Below are 18047 nucleotides of genomic sequence, written 5' to 3'. Positions count from 1 at the left end.
GCTATCGTTGAAAGAGCAATGAGCCTACATGATCTGGACATACTTGGACTCAGCGAGACACATTGGAAAGGTTGTGGCCACTTTGTCACTCACTCGGATAACACCATACATTTTTCTGGAAGCGAGGATCTCAGTCGGAATGGTGTCGCTGTAGTGATTCCTAAAATACTAGCCAGTGCTGTCGTCAGATATGAGCCTGTCTCTGACAGAATAATCTCCATTAAGATGAATGCTTCTCTGTGTAGGATCAACTTCATTCAGGTTTATGCTCCTACTGCAGTTGCACTGGATGATGAAATCGATTAATTCTACGAGTTGCTGAAACACACCATCAGAAAGATTCCTCAGAAGGAAATATTAGTCATTCAGGGTGATTTTAATGCGAAGATAGGCGAGACTATTGAAGATAATCATTTGGGACATGTGGTTGGAAGGCACGGTCTAGGTGTGAGAAATGAGCGTGGTGAGCGTCTACTGGAGTTTTGTGTTGGCAATAACCTGTCTATCTGCAATACTCTCTTCCAACATCACCCACGGTGTCGATACACATGGATTTCTCCTGGCGACAGGGTTCGAAATCAGATTGATTTCATTTTGGTGAGGCAACGATGGCGGAGTTCTGTACTGGATTGCAAAACCTATCCTGGAGCAGACTGTGGTAGTGACCACATTATGCTATCCATGAAAATGCGGATCAAACTGAAACTGACCAAGAAGAAGAGAGTGACACAAGTTCGTGTTACTGACAAAAGGCTCTCCAAGATTTTGGAGAAAGAATAAGGCCAAAACTCCAACAAGTACAGGAGGAAGGATCAGCCTCCCAAACATGGGATAACCTCAAGTCGATCATTAACTCTTCTCTCCCTGAACCATTTACTAATTCTTCCCAAGCTAAGCACCCCCCCCTGGATATCGAACACCACTCTACTGCTGATAGAAGAACGGAGCACACTGAAGAAACGTGGCATTCAATCCAAGCAAGACGAAGAAGCATACAGTGAACTTTGCCGCAAAATACAGCGCAATTGCAGAACTGACAAGACACGGTATCTCACCAGTATTTGTGATGAAATAGACCTACATCATAGGCTGAATCAAACACGTGATCTTTTTAAAAAAGTCAACAGCATTACCCAAGAGTTCAAACCACGCACATGGGTGATTGAAGATGAAGATGGCAACCTCATTACTGATAAGAACAAAGCAATAGAGAGGTGGAAACAATACTGTGAAATGCTGTACGGTATTGCAAAGGAAATAATTCTGCCGAACAGGAAATTTATTTGAGGTATGAAGAAGAACCTGATATTTTATTAACTGAAATTGTGAATGCTGTCAATCATTTGAAGAACAACAAAGCCCCAGGTATGGATGGTATTTCGGGAGAAATGCTGAAAGTGATGGGGGAGGAGGGAATGCATGTTTTATATTTGGTACGTAATATGGTGTGGAAAACAGGTGAATGGCCCAAGGACTGGACAACATCAATACTAATCCCTCTTCACAAAAAGGGGTCTATAAGAGATTGTTCCAATTATCGTACTATCGCATTAATATCCCATGCAAGCAAAGTTCTGCTCTACATAATAAATCAACGCCTAAAACCATTCCTGCAACCTCAGATATCCACAGAACAAGCAGGCTTTGTTGCAGGTAAAGGAACACGAGAGTCTATCCTGAACATGAGACAAATAATTGAGAAATGTTGCGAGTTTTGTGTCCCTGCCTTTATTTGCTTCCTGGACTACAAAAAGGCCTTTGATTGTGTTATGTGGGACAAGTTGTGGCAGGTGCTAAAGGAATTTGGGGTTCCACTGCACTTAATATCGTTACTGAAAAGCCTGTATAAAAACCACGCAGCAACCATAAAGGTGGATGGTGATCTCTAAGGCATTTTCAATGTGACAAATGGAGTAAGGCAAGGTTGTATATTATCACCTCAACTCTACAACATCTATGCAGAGTGTGTCATCAAAAGAGCTCTCAATGGCTGGAATGGTGGAATTTCGATTGGTGGCAGAAAAATTAATAACCTGCGCTTTGCAGATGACACTTCCCTCATCGCTGGTAGTGAAGAGGAACTTCATGACTTGCTTACAAGGGTGAAGAACACTAGTCTTCAGTATGGTCTAGAGATAAACATAAAAAAGACCAAACTAATAGTAGTTGATCGGCAAGGTCAAATCCAACTTACAGGATACCTAAAGGACCTGGATATAGTTAAGGAATTTGTATACTTGGGGTCTGTCATCAATGACACGGGAAGCTGTGATAAAGAGGTAAAAAGACGTATTGTCTTAGGTCGTGCTGCAATGGTTAAACTTACTAAGATCTGGCAGAACCGGGCAATATCAAAAGCCACGAAGATGTGCTTGGTAGAATCACTAGTGTTCTCCGTCTTTTTGTACGGCTGTGAGACCTGGACCGTGAATGCTAAAGACAAAAAGCGCATTGATGCCTTTGAGATGTGGTGTTGGCGGAGAATGCTACGTGTATCCTGGACAGAAAAAAGAACTAATGTTTCCATTCTGGACGAACTCTGCATCAAGAAACGCCCATCTTCCCGTGTGAGTGAACGTTACCTCCAGTTCCTTGGCCACATTTTAAGACGAGATGGAGAGAACTTGGAAAAGGTAATTTTACAAGGCAAAATTGAAGGCAGTAGACCATGAGGAAGAACAGCAAGCAGATGGATAGATCAAGCGAAGAAGATCACTGGGCTACCACTTCAGGTCATATTAACGAAATGTGAAAACCGCTCGGGATGGAGACATCTTGTCAAGGTTGCAACAAGGAAATGATGGAGTTATGAGGTCACGACGCTCAGTAATGAACACAACGACTAATGATGATGATCAAGGAAAAATCTGGCATACTACCCAAATTTATTTCCAGAGTTAAATAGTAGCAGGTAAAGTAATGAAGAAAGTTTAGAGCCTCGTCAGCCTGATGACCGTCGCCTTGGGAGAAAGAGCTCATTCATGCTCTACGAGTCAATTATTCCTGTAAATATTTTGCAGGTGGTGCCCAATTTTGTTATTTATATTTTATTCTAGTTAAAAATTATCCATTCCATGTTTAAATGTTGCTCAGATGCTTTTAGAAGTTACAACCTGCATTAAAATTTTTAGCTGTGTATAATAATCTCTACTCCACATAATTAAACGTAGAATAAAATAAGCTAAATTTTCGTATAGCTTGTTTCTATGTGGGACAAAGGATAAACTTTTTATTAACATATTAATTTGGGTGCCTATACTGTTTTCCACGACTATTTCTTTTCAGTTTCGATTTAATCCATAACTGTGAAGTTTTTCAGTCTTTCAAGGATTAATAAAATTAGATAATACCTGAGAAAAGAAATGTAATTAAAAACATAAACGACATATTCTTTTCTTGAAAGAACATCATCAGATTCTATCAAATCACATTAATAATTTTTTAAGAGAATTTATGAATATTATGAACAAGTTTAGAAACATGTATTTATTTATTTATTTATTATTTGTCTTATTATTTGTCTCTTACATGTAACCACATTTACAACATTCATCTGTGCATACCTTCCCTTAAAATTCTATGTACAACTTCCTAATACTGTATTTGTTGAAAAGTTTGAACTTATCTTAATGATGTACTCCTATTATGCTTTCTCTTTCCTCACTGGTCCAGTTAGGATTGTAATGGATAGTCCCTGGTGTCTCGCCAATTGGCTTGTTTACCAGTAACTTTCGACTATGTCATGCTCCGGTGATATCATCGGCTTTCAAAGAATTGTACTTATCTGTTATTGTTGATGTTATTATTAATAATAATATATTTTTAATTATTTTGGAATGACTTAGGGGATATTTAATGAACATTAGTGAATCAATAATTTACATAATTGAATTGTTGTGCTTTACTGTGACTCATTTTAGAACAGTGAATAGTGGGGAATTTTGTAGGTTGTCATATGTAGGTATGAAAACTGATGTATTAATGGATATGGAAAATACTACTCAAAACATTATGAGAGCATCAAAGACTAATAATCATATTACAATGCAGCAGTGAATTTGTCCTGTACACATAACGTACGCCTTGTTTAGCATTAGCAAACAAGCAAGCTGTGTGATCACGAGTATACATTTTTCAGCATTATGAGATATAGTACGCTGCCCTAAAATGCAATGATATTGGGCTGCAAATGACATGTATCTAAAATTACATATGCTTGGTCTTACCTGGAAACTGTGTGTGTTCGCTATGCGTTCCTCCTTTTTACCTCCTCATATTCCTGCCCACTGCATGTACCTTCCTACATTGATCACCTGTTTCATACGTCTCTCGTGCGGTGACGTCACTCTGACATCCTTTTGCTTTGTTTTCTCAAACATTCTTCACTACTTCCTGCTTTGTATAGATATGAGCTGCTCCTTCCGATCTCCAGAGTTTACCTTAGTGTATGTTGAATGTTTGAGCATATGGCGGCACAGTCGAGTTTCAGGCAATGCACCATAGATAATCAGCTGTGACATCTATGCACGTAAAATTGGTACTACGTGAAAGGGCGAACTTCAGGGTCTATTCCACCTATGTATTTTTACTCTATGCCACCATGTGGCGCCACAGTATTCTTCCGAAGCCACTGACTGGCCAGTGGTCATTGTCACAGGTGAAAGCACGCCAGGCATTGTTTATTCCTCGTTTACGTATGTATTATCACTCAGTTTATATAGTTGTGCAAAACTATAAAAAATGGAAGATATTAGTAATAATCTTATGAGGGAACACATACATGTGTTACACTCGGATTCGGTTGAAATTTGGTAGGAATATTCGTGGGAGGCAGTAGAATGCTAAGGTGAAAACTGCATGTACCCAGCGCAAGTTTAAACGCCAAAATTGAACAAATAAATAGTCATAAAATTAGAAGTGCCGCGGGAGTATCGGGGTGTGACGGAGAGGTAGGGAGGAGCGAAGCAGCGGACATGAACCAACCGGGCTGCGTCGAGCTGCGCTAGCAGCCAGGTAGCGTATAGTTAGCGCGCTCCCCTTAACTTCCCGATCAGATGTGCAAAACGTAAATATGAAAATAGCACATGAAACAAGTGTACAAAGGACGATGTTAGAACAACGGTGCCAATAAGGTTTGAAAAATTACAACGAGTAACAAGAACTCGGGCGTGCTGAGACGCATATTTTCATTGTTTAGAGTTATCAGAAAACTGTTCACAACAATATGTAATGTAATATAAGTACTTGTTTTGCATTTTACTAGGTTTTCATAAATATTGCGTTAATTTGAATTAGCAAATAAATATCCCGTATTTGAAATTCGTATTGCACATTCCATGACAAAAAATTCTGTGACACCATATGGCGTCACGCTATATTTTATCTTTCCTAAAAATTGATGTGACACCATATGGCGTCACACATGACCATGGTATACTGAGATAAAATTTACTTAGTACATCATATAAATACATCCCAAGATTATATAAACAGACTACAACGCGTACAATTGCTTTGGCACCAGCGGAATGCAATTCAAAAGCATGCCTGGCACCAGTGGAATAGTGTGCTACAATCGGCTCGGCACTCAACGTGTTAATTGAGGAATTCAGAGATGTAGGAGTATTGATTCTAACCATTCCACTATGTTCAACATAAACTTGGAAGGACTGAATTACTTGGGAGCAGATAATTGTGGACTTATGTTTGAAGTATCAGCTAGTTCATACTCGATGCACTATAAATTTTGCAGAGCCATTTGTTATTTGATGTGTTGGGTTCAAGGACCTTCCTCCCCCAAGCACCTTTTCTCCTTCTCAAATTCAAGCAATATATTTTGGAAAATAGAATGAGGAAAACCCATGTGTATGCTGGGGCTAGTTTGTAATATCTAGCATTTGTTGTGATTCTTACGTAATAATCTCCTTGATTTTATATAATGTTTGTAAGAATTTTGTATTCATCCTTCTACGGAACTTGATGTTGAACCTCCAAAAAGTTGTTGGATCCATCTGTACCCCAAATCAGGGAGCCAATATCTCCTTAGTCATTTATTCCAAGAGGCTTTGTGTTAAGCCTGATAAATGTTATTGGCAAATTTTCCTACCTCATCTCTTTCATGGTTCTTTACCTCCTTTACCTACTTCCTCCACTTTCTGAGTATTATTTTGGTGCATATTTCTTTCTTCCATTTGCATAATACATGTTCTGATTTAACAGAACAGAATCGGTTTTATACACTGCTTAATTTTAAGCTTTTTTTTTTTTTTTTTTTTTCCACCTTCATTTAACCAAAATTTCATAGCCTTTTCCTCAATTTTCACAAAATCCTTTATGGGCTAAGTTAGATTGCAACCATCCTTACCTTTGTCTTCTTAGTCTTGGCTTTTAAAGTTTGTTTTGAACATGTACTGGATCTCTAACTTTATTCAGAATACTGAAGTAACTAATAAATATTGCATGCTGGTACATGGCATTTCACTTTTTTAAATAATGTATTTCCTCTGTCTCATTGAAAGTACCATCACATTACAGGGGTGTGTGGTGTGTGTGCATGTGTGCTTGCACTACTGCTTCCTTTATATTTAATGATTTCCCTGTTTTTTTTTTTCTTTTTCATGTGTAATATTTTAAGATCTGTGCTGCTGTCCATGAAGTGCTGGGTGTTGTCATACATATGTTCACAGAAGGCTGAGTGTCTGTTGTGTTCTTTTTGCCAGGAAATAATATTTTGTTTGCAGCATTACAATTTGGTTCTTGGCATTTGAATTCATTTATTCCTGATTTGGAAAAAGGGTCCATTTAATTTACATTGCATTTGTTGGCTTGTTTTTTATAATGTTTTATTTGTTCTGAATATTATTTTAAAAACATGCTAAACAAAACATTATTTCCACACCAGGTACAAGAACACAAAAACTATCTTTCACATACAATTCAAAATCTCTCTAAAAGTACTTCCTCCACTTTCCGAGTATCATTTTGGTGCATATTTCTTTCTTCCATTTGCATAATTCATGTTCTGATTTTACAGAACAGAGTCGGTTTTATACACTGCTTAATTTTAAGCATTTTTTCACCTTCATTTAACCAAAATTTCACAGCCTTTTCCTTGTCACTGAAGGCTACGTCAAGTAATGCTTTTCTTTGGGCAAGGAGGGTATGGTTGTTCTGAGCTTTTATCATCAATTTCCTTCACTCAACTCATGCATTGCTAAATCGTCACTGTTGTTTCCCATCTCTTGTAATGTTTCTATGGTTTCTACTGAAATGTCAACATTGTTCAAATGACTTTTCAAGAAATTGACTAGCAAATTGTGCACATGTAAGTTTCCTGGATAATTAGATAATATCCATTTTGTATCATGCTCTCCATATTTCTTCTTTGCAAGATTCAAAATGTTGATAGGATTCCACATTATTATAGAGAACAGAACCTTGAAACCTGTGTAAACAAACAAAATCCAAATTTTTTATGAAATATTATACTGTAAAATGTACTAGTGAGACTAATGTGGGTTTATGTACCTCTGTACTGCAAGCAAAAGCTGTGAGTGCAGTCATTCATCATCTGCTCTGCCATGGGTTTGGCATTGCTCCAATGGCCTAGCAACCAAGAAACGTGGCCTTCTTCAGCAATTTTTTACACATACTTCCAGTATGTATCAGCTAAAATTGTGATGGTGCATTTCACTGAACATACTCTTGCAGTGAGAAATATATCAGGGCAGGTTTTGACATGTTGAATCTGACTGTTCTCCCATGGTAGCATGCTCATCTACTTCTGGAGAGTTGATGACAATTTAGTTTACCAGAAGAAGAAACACACCAACAGAAGTGATCTTCAATACTTGCAAACATCGTTTTTATTTTTTAAATTTTATTTTCATACCATTAAAAATTAATTATGTATTATCTAAGTATCCTATTATCTTTCAACTGAACAGCTTTTTATGACTTTGATCTTCATCAAGTAGACTGATATAAATCAGGAAGTTTCTTATACTTTCCTCTCAGCCACTCTACCAACTTTACTTTGCGTGTAAATCAAAGCATAGTCAAACAAATATGCATACTTGTATACTGTAACAAAAAAATTGCTTTTTTTTGTTAGTGGCTTTACATTGCACCGACACAGATAGGTCTTATGGTGACGATGGGATAGGAAAGGGCTAGGAGTTGGAAGGAAGCGGCCGTGGCCTTAATTAAGGTACAGCCCCATCATTTGCCTGGTGTGAAAATGGGAAACCACGGTAAACGATCTTCAGGGCTGCCGACAGTGGGACAAAAATTGCTTCAGAGGATAGTTTCTCTTTTAGCAGAAAAAAGGGTAGACAATATAACAATCTTCAGGTACTGAACACCGATTTTCTACTATCTTGATAGGTACAACAAATATTTCCTCCACACAAAAATCATTTTCACTTCATAAATGCCAAATGTGTTCAGCTAACTATCCACAGAGCAAGTATTCAGGTTCAAATCTCAAAGCCTCCTTTCAGCTTTTTCACCTAAGATAAGGGTATAATGTATTATTTATGCTGATGGTTTAAAGTGACCAGAAACAAAGCAGATCTGAAATTCATTTACTTGCTTGGCATGAGATGAGGAGTATTGTTTACATGATCATACCTTCCTTCTGGAGTTCAGGCAGTGCTCTGTTTAGTCGTTTTGTGAGAATCATGCCAAGATTTTTATGCTGAACATATGGTGGAGGTTTTATCCCAGTTAAATGGTGCAAAGTGTCCTACTTGTTCCTTTGTTCCAGAAGTGAAAGAACCAACTCGAGTTTTAACAAAGTTGGGATTTAAGTTATTGCCTTTTGTTTATGTCCAAGTTCTTCTGGAACCATGAACAATTTGTAATTTATCACAAAGCCCAGAGACTGGAATATAAAAAAACTCAAAATTATTAAATCATACCTTGACACTTACTTACCTATTACGTTATGCAATGGTTCTCCTGTTTTACGATTCCATACTACAGTAGATTCTCTCTGATTTGTTATTCCCACTGCCACCATATCAGCTGGGTCTATGTCAAGTTGCTTTAGATTTTCAATAGACTTTTCAATGCACTCATTTACGGCTGCCAGTATTTCCATCGGATCTTGTTCAACCCATCCTTCTCTAGGACAAATTTGTGCTATGTCAACCTGGTGGTAAGTCAAAACTTCCGCAGTTTCTGCAGCAAATACCTAAGAAAATATATTGTAGCGATAATTTGGATGTCTATTGGAAGGCAAATATGATAAGTACTTAACAACTCATGTGAGAGATAATATATCAACAGAATATATTTAATTTGATATTTTGCATTTTATAATGAAATAAAACAAACATTGTGAGTCACCTAAATCCTGCACAAAATATTCTCCTGATATCATTCACCACTACTTTAGAGAAAGTTCCTTACAAGGAACCTATCCCATTTTGAAGTAGAGAGAGCACTATGCTGTTGATATCATCGAAAGTACCACATAATGTCATGTTCAGATACAGAATATTAGTTGTTAACTGAAAACCTTATCAACAGAACAATGGAGAATTTACTTTCAGGCAGTGCAAAAAGTATCAACCTCTGAACAGAGAGAGGATCTACTGGAGATAGGAATTACACTTAACAAAGTTGTCACTATAAGAGTTCACAAAATAAAGCAGACTTTTAACTTGTACCGTGAGCAGTGAATGAAGAACGAGTTACTGCACTGACAACACGGGTTCACGTCTTCTAAATCAAAAGTAAATTTCTTCGGTGATCATTCAGGATGATTATATTTGTATAATGTGGTGATTAAATATGCCTTCTTTAAGAGTGGTTACACATCTGATACTTCAGAATTGTTTGCCACACCAAAGGAGTTCTTCTGTGGACAGGGCTTTCTTTAGCAGCTAATACTGCGCATGTAAACTAGACATAGTTTGCAACTTCCAACAATATTGTATTTTCCTGACCTCGAAGTAGGATGGGTTTCTCGTTAGTAAACTTTTGCTGATACTTGGCTACATCTCAGAAGAGACTAATTCGATGACGGTGTTGGCAGAAGAGAGATGGTGCTGTGTGATTTGGGCTGTTGAACTGTGTCCTGGGTTGGTGAGTGGCCGACTTTTCCCCATCCGAGGCACAACAACCTGATACACCACATAAAATGGCATCGTCTGCGGTTGTGGAAGTCTACGAAACAAGATCAAGAGTGAAGTTGTCATTTCCTTTCCTCTTCATAAGAAGTCTAACTTCTGTGCAAGTGAGAACATTTTAATTCCATTTACCTAATAAAAAATAATTTTAAAAATGCACTAGTCCTGTATTTTTAAATTTCTTTATTTTGACAATACTGACACACCAGCATTAAATTTAAAAAAAGGTCACAACTGCACTGAGAAAGTTCTTTAAACTTACATTTACAATTTTACAAGAGATGATAAATCTCTGTTCCTGTCATGGTACAATGCATTATTTTGGTGTCACCAGTTCTTGGACTTGTCTGATGTAGTTCTCCAATCCACCTCACCTTACTCCATCCCATCCCACCTTTCCACATAAACCACAGTAAAGCATTGATAATCCAAATTAAGTGATGCTCATCCCTGTTTGGAGTATTGATTGGTTTGGATTTTCGAACAAAGAACAGAAACGAAACAAAAACTAGTTTCAACTACATATTGTATTAACTTTATAAGGATTTCAAAAGGCCTAAATACTGTACTAGACTAAAAAGTCTTTGATCTTTCTTTTTTTAATTGTTACCGAGCTTTGTTTCTTTGCAGCCAAGTTTCTAACTTGTCGTAGACACGCTAGCTGTGTTACCAATCGTCATAAAAGGAAAGAAAAATTCCACCTAATCAATACACTTATTTTCTTGTAAAGTATTACAATCTAGGACCGGTTTCGACCCTTCATAGGTCATCCTCAGCTATATCAAAATCACATTTGCATTTCTATCTTATACCTCTGAAAGACCTTCATGATATATTGTTTCATAATTTTCAATGAAAACTTATCTTAAAAACTTACAAATTTACAAGCGTTGTGTTAAAATTGAAAATTAAAATTACAAAACTTTGTCTATTATATACATGCACTTTGGCTGACAAAATGCGTCCTTGGGTTGATTAAGCATCTATCTTAGGTATTGTTGCTTATTCTGTTGAATCGATTCCCTTTTATACTTATGTACAATCGTGAATAGACTATCAGTAAAATTTGATAAATAAAACTTGTGTGATAATTATAATAAAATATCATGTTACATCTTTACACCATATTGCTGGTGATATTATTTTAGGTAGAATATAAATGCGTGTTGACCTCTATAAAATATTTTTACATAAACACACTAATATATTTTAAAGTCTATCTGAAAGACCTTCATGATATATTGTTTCATAATTTTCAGTGAAAACTTATCTTAAAAACTTACAAATTTACAAGCGTTGTGTTAAAATTGAAAATTAAAATTACAAAACTTTGTCTATTATATACATGCACTTTGGCCTAACTTCTGTTACAATATTTTACCACATAACAACGCAAGATCCAAAGCAATAAGTATTTTAGACTTTAAAGTACAATGATTAGTACCAAATAATGGATGGTTAAACAGAAATAGTTTCCCAATACACAGGTTAAATATGCTCCAAAAAATAGAGTTTCACTTATCCACATCAATCAATCAATCAATCAATCAATCAATCAATCAATCAATCAATCAATCAATCAATCAATCAATCAATCAATCAATCAATCAATCAATCAATCAATCAATCAATCAATCAATCAATCAATCAATCAATCAATCAATCAATCAATCAATCAATCAATCAATCAATCAATCAATCAATCAATCAATCAATCAATCAATCAATCAATCAATCAATCAATCAATCAATCAATCAATCAATCAATCAATCAATCAATCAATCAATCAATCAATCAATCAATCAATCAATCAATCAATCAATCAATCAATCAATCAATCAATCAATCAATCAATCAATCAATCAATCAATCAATCAATCAATCAATCAATCAATCAATCAATCAATCGACAGTGGCGGCTCGTGAAAAAATCGTCCTACGTGCTACAAAAAACGAGCTAAATACGCTGTTTTAAATATGGTAATAATAATAATAATAATAATAATAATAATAATAATAATAATAATAATAATAATAATAATAATACAACTTTTCTCACAATTTATAACTCAGAACAAACAAAAACAACAATAATTTGGAAGCAGATGAATTCTTCGACAACTGTCTACGAGATAAATAATTCATTGGAGAAATATTGTTTTTACTAACCTAATGGCGCAACTTACATCAGTGCAAATAGAATCGTGGGAATATAGATCCCCACTAAGAACACTAATTTAATTTCACTTTATATACACTGCAGTGGATAAATAATTTGATAAATCTTCGTATAAACTTTAGCACTAACACAATGAGAGAAAAAACACCCACCAGTAATATAACCGCGAGAAAACAGCAAATGACGGAACTGAATAGAGTGAAAAAGGAAGCAAAAGAGAATTATATGAATGGCATACTTCAAGAGGGTAATGACCACAAAGGGAAATGGAAAAAGCTGTATTCATATATCAGGAACCAAAACCGCACAAAGCAACTGAAAGAGCTGCCAACTGATTCATTGAGACCTCCCCTATTACCAGAGTAAATGTCCGGCTCCATGGCTAAATGGTTAGTGCGCTGGCCTTTGGTCACAGGGATCCCGGGTTCGATTCCCGGCAGGGTCTGGAATTTTAACCATCATTGGGTGTACGTGTTGTTTTCATCATCATTTCATCCTCATCACTACTCGCAGGTCGCCTACGGGAGTCAAATCAAAAGATCTGCATCTGGCGAGTCGAACATGTCCTCGGATACTTCCGGCACTAAAAGCCATACGCTATTTCATTTCACCAGAGTAAATTACATTGTAATGCGGGATAACATTTAGGGCCAGTCAACGATTCTTTGACTCACCTACGAATTTCTTATTTTTGACACAAAAGGAAGATGGATATTTTAATAAGCATGTGTGAGATAGATTGCCTCCACTTACGCTTTACTTTCGAGCCCAGACGATGCTACTCTCTAGTGGCAGATTCGCTTACCACGTTCAACAAAAGCACGGCCGACTGGATCCCTCGCTGCGCTCCAAGGAGCTATTTAGAGCAACGCATCAAGTCGGCCGTGAACATAAGGGTAGCAGGAGACCTTGAGTACTTCTACCCCCTTGCGGGAGAGGAAGTAACTATAAACGGGATCAGTGAAAGTTGATCCCGGTTTACGGTATACTCCGCCGGCTAGGGGGAGTGTTGCAAGCTAGGCTGCGCCTGCGTATTGCTTCCTTCAGGCTACAGGCAAGGGCTCACTTCACATGAGCACGAGCCTTGTTCCCCGGGAGAACGGCGCTAGGTGTTCGACAGATCTCGTCCTGATTTTCACAAAACACAAATTCATATCGTACTCAAAACAACGAAAAGGCACCAGGATAATTGTACTGTACATAAATAATATTCCTTACAGTTCCAAGCTACGTGCTGGAGCCCGGTAGCACGTACTGACCGGCCGCCACTGTCAATCGATCTGTATTTAGGGCTGTTGCCCATGTGGAAGATACCCTATCAATTCTTTACCTAGCCTTTCCTTTGATATTTTCAAAGAACCTGACAATTTATCAAACATTTCAATTGATAAAATATTCTAACCCTTACTCCTTGTCCTACAAATGAATATTTGCCCCAATTTGTCTTCTTGAATTCCAACTTTATTTTCATATTGTGATCTTTCCTACTTTTAAAAGCCACTCAAGCTTATTTGTCTATTAATGTCTTTCCATGCCATCTCTCCTCTGACACCTCAGAACATACCACTCAGTCAAGCATCTCGTCTCCTTATTGCTGAGTCTTCCCAGCCCAAAGTTTACAACATTTTTGTAACACTACTCTGTTTTTGGAAATCACCCAGAACAAATCGTGCTGCTTTACTTTGGCTCTTTTCCAGGTCTAGTCGTCCTCATGTGGATCCGATACACTGGAACCATACTCTAAGTAGGGTCTTACCAGAGACTTATATGCCCTCTCCTTTACATCCATTCTACAACCCCTAAATACCCTTATAACTGTGTGAAGAGATCTGTAAACTTTCTTTACAACCTCGTTAATGTGATTACCCCAATGAAAATCATTCCTTATATTAATACCCACGTACTTATTGTGATCTCCATGATGTACTATAGGGAGTAATAGCTTAAGACTTCACACTTCTACTTACAGGCCACGGGAATCCCCAGGGGAGCGCTATATGTCTTGTATCAAGCTTGGCGTGATAAGAAGTCTTGACAGCTGACGTAGCATTTCACTAGCAACTATTTGAGTTTTAAGGTGTGTTGTGAGGTTAATATCATGATGGTCAAGTACTCTACAGCAATGAGAATATATTTAGCCAAGTGTTATTTGCACAAGAAGAAGAAACCTGTTAAGAGGAGCCTTCGAAAATTCCGTACACAGTTTCCCAGTTCTACAGTACCATCAAAATATTATGTGCAATAACTTGTTCACAAGTACTGGTTCCATAACTAATAAGAAAAAACAGCAAAGGAGAACAGGTTAGAAGATATACAGACAAGATTGCAAGTCAGTCCACATAAGTTGCTTTGGAGAGTAGATCAGGAAACTGGTATTTCACATTTGTCAGCACGTACTGCAAAACAATTACTATATTTATGATCTTACCGGATTCATTCAGTCCATAACATACATCTTACAGATATCACTGCAAGAATAAGATTTTGCAATTGGCTAATAAATAGTGTCCAGCCCTGCAGTCTAGATGTAGCGTGCCTGCCTCTCAGTTGGAGGCCCCAGTTCAATTCCCGGCCAGGTCAGGGTTTTTTGCCTGGTCCTGAAGGTGGGTTTAAGGTCCACTCAACCTACGTGATTACAATTAAGGGGCTATCGGATGGTGAAATGGCAACTCCGGTCTAGAAAACCAAGAATAACGACCGAGAGGATTCACTGCACTGACCATGCGTCACCTTGTAATCTGCAGGCCTTTGGGCTAAGCAGTGGTCGCTTTATAGGCCAAGACCCGTCAGGGCTGTGGTGCCATGGGGTTTTTGTTTAATGAATAGTGTCCACAATGGTATCATGGATCCAAACTTTCTTTTTTATGAGTGACGAAGCATGGTTTCATTTGAGTGGATATGTCAATTCACAGAATAATAGGATCTGAGATGCAGAGAACCCGCACATTTAACAGCCGAGACCTGTGCACGATGTGAAGGTGGGTGTATGGTGTGCTATTAGTGCCTGACAAATTATTGGTCAGATAACTTTTCAGGACATGATTACTTCTGACCATTATATCCACAGCATTTTCAAAACATTTTTTGCTGAACTGACTGAAGAAGAAAAAAGGTACAGCTATTTCCAGCAGGATGGTGTGACGGACCATACGACGCGCAGCTGTATGTGATGGTTGCAGGAAGTATTTGATGATGATCAGAATATCAGTGAAGACCCATGGTCCACTCGTTTGCCTGATTTAAACACATGCAAAATTTTATCTTTGGGGAACTCTGAATGGAAAAGTTTACAGGAATAATTCTGGAACTGCAGAAGAATTAAAATTTGACATCAGGAACACTGTGTGTTCCATCAGTGTTCAAACACTGCAAAGTGTGTTTCTAAATCTCGTAAGTTGTGAGCTTGCATCGCAGGTCAAGGAGATGACTTTCAATATCTTCTGTAAATACTGGTAAGTTCAGTTTCATTTACTAGTTTGTTTTATTAATTAATTTGTTTATTTATTTATTTATTTATCCTGAGCATGTATATAGATGGTGAGTTCAGTTTCATTTGGTTTCTATAGGCATAATCATTCCACTTCTTTGAGACGACTACGTCCACTTGCCATTGTGGGCACTGCGCTTACTATCACTGTTTCTTTGTGCTCCTATGCCTTGGTATTCCGCTATGCAGTCTTAAATTATACTCTCTTTATCACCTCAACAACACAGTAATTAAAAGTGAGGGGACGTTTCTTCTTGGTGAAACTTACAACCTGACTTCTCAACCCCTTTCACCATCATACCATTTTTTGCTGTCCAACTCACAACAATGTCTAGGATTTTTTGTAGTTGCTCACAATCCTGTAACTTATTTACTACTCTATACAGTATAACATATCTACAAATCTGTGATTCCAGTTCTTTACTCACATCATTTATATATATCAGGCAGTCCACCAGCCCTCGTGATCTAGTTTTATGCATCCAACTGCTTCTACTACAATTCTGAAATACATTGATCACTCTCACTAAACCAGGGTAATATAACTAGATGTGTGGTTATGGGCTAAAAAGACAGCAGGAATCTTGAGCGCCATTTTTAATATATTGTGAGTACCTTCAATGAACCCATAAAACGAGCACAGATACAAAGAACATGTACCCTACAACAGGTGGTACACATACAGACCAGGAACAGGTACTGTATGGGCTAGGAACTGCATGCTGCACATCAAGCCATGCAGTAGCGCACATGGTAAGGGCGCAGTGGGAGATGTGATAGTGGACAGTGTTTTAAGGTTCGAATCCCACGCACGATTAAAAAAGAAAAAAATCCATTTTATTACCAATTGTCTGAGATATGGTAAGGTTGTATACTTGATAGTTTCCACAGACTGATTTGTTTATTTGGCCGTGTAAAGAGCCATGTGTATCGTAGCATAAAGTACGGAGCTGGGTTGGACAAGAATGAGGGCTGTGGCTAGCCCACAGGCAACCAGTTAGCTACGCTGTACATGTCACAAGCTTCGTAGACCACAGGTAGGGCAAAGTCTACCCCAATGGAACGAAAACAACATGATGGCAGATAGGTATGTAGCTGCACAAACTCCCCTCCTTTGAGGCAAGTCACAACACAACACAACACAACACAACACAACACAAAGCTTTTTCACTGCCCCGTGATGTATTCCAACGGTGAGTACGTGGACATGTTACTCATCTATGGAAAAGCTAGACAGAATGCATACCAGGCACAATGTCTGTATCAAGAACACTATCCGGATAGATGACAACTAACAGGCATGACATTTCAGACTGTGGAAAGATGTCTGCAGGCTACTGCATCTTTGAGAAGGACACAGCCTGTTCAAGATCATCCCATGATGTCTGCTTACAGTGAAGAGATTGTCTTGGATGTTATCCGACATAACCCTCACACTACCACACGGGCCATTGCACAGGAGACGAACACCAGCCGAGCATCTGTCATGCGGATATTGCATACACGCGATTTCACCTGTACCATCTGCACTTACACCAAGAGCTCCATGATCATGATTTTGAAGCCTGCGTGGCATTCTGTCAATGGACCCTACAGCATGTGGACACAGATCCTGCCTTTTTAGCAACCATATTATTTATGGATGAAACACAGTTCCACAACAATGGAACTGTTAATCGACATAATATGTATTACTGCAGTGTGGATAATCGCCACTGGGAACGACAGGCAGCTTTTCAGGTACAGTGGAGCATGAACATTGGTGTGGCATTGTGGGTGATCACCTTATTGGTCCCCGTTTCTTTGAGGGACTTCTGACAGTAGAACGCTATCTGTAGTTTCTTAAAGATGAACCACCATCGTTCTTGGAACATGTACCACTCCTTGGCCACTGCAGAATATGGTTTCAACATGATGGAGCTCCACTCCACACGGTGATGGTCGTCTGGAACCATCTCCATGCGATGAAGCCTGATAAATGGATAGGAAGGGGAAGACCTGCCCTCTGGCCCACCAGATCTCCCGATCTTACACGTCCGTTTTCTTCGTATCTGTGCTAGTTGTATGAGTTAATTCGGGGTACTCATAATGAATTAATAGTGGCAGTCATGATTCCTGCCGTTTTCTGGCCCATAATCACACATCTCGTTACATTACCCTGGTTTAGGGAGAGGGAATGATGTATTTCAAAATTATAGTAAACACGTCAGGTTTTCATAAAACTAGATCGCAACCCGGGTTTAA

At 38.1% G+C, this 18047-nt stretch overlaps 1 protein-coding gene across 1 annotated transcript in view; it reads right to left on the bottom strand.

Moving 5' to 3' along the window:
• LOC136877113 (glycerol kinase 3) overlaps positions 1-18047 on the bottom strand; it is a 179206-nt gene that overhangs the window by 146183 nt on the left and 14976 nt on the right. Inside the window, exon 2 of the mRNA XM_067150933.2 lies at positions 8938-9196. Within this exon, the coding sequence (XP_067007034.1) occupies positions 8938-9196 (259 nt within the window). The remainder of the gene's footprint in view (positions 1-8937; positions 9197-18047) is intronic.

Source organism: Anabrus simplex, chromosome 1 (genome assembly GCF_040414725.1).
Source record: "Anabrus simplex isolate iqAnaSimp1 chromosome 1, ASM4041472v1, whole genome shotgun sequence".
In the NCBI taxonomy this organism is placed as follows: domain Eukaryota; kingdom Metazoa; phylum Arthropoda; class Insecta; order Orthoptera; family Tettigoniidae; genus Anabrus; species Anabrus simplex.
This window is presented reverse-complemented; position numbering and strand designations above follow the sequence as displayed.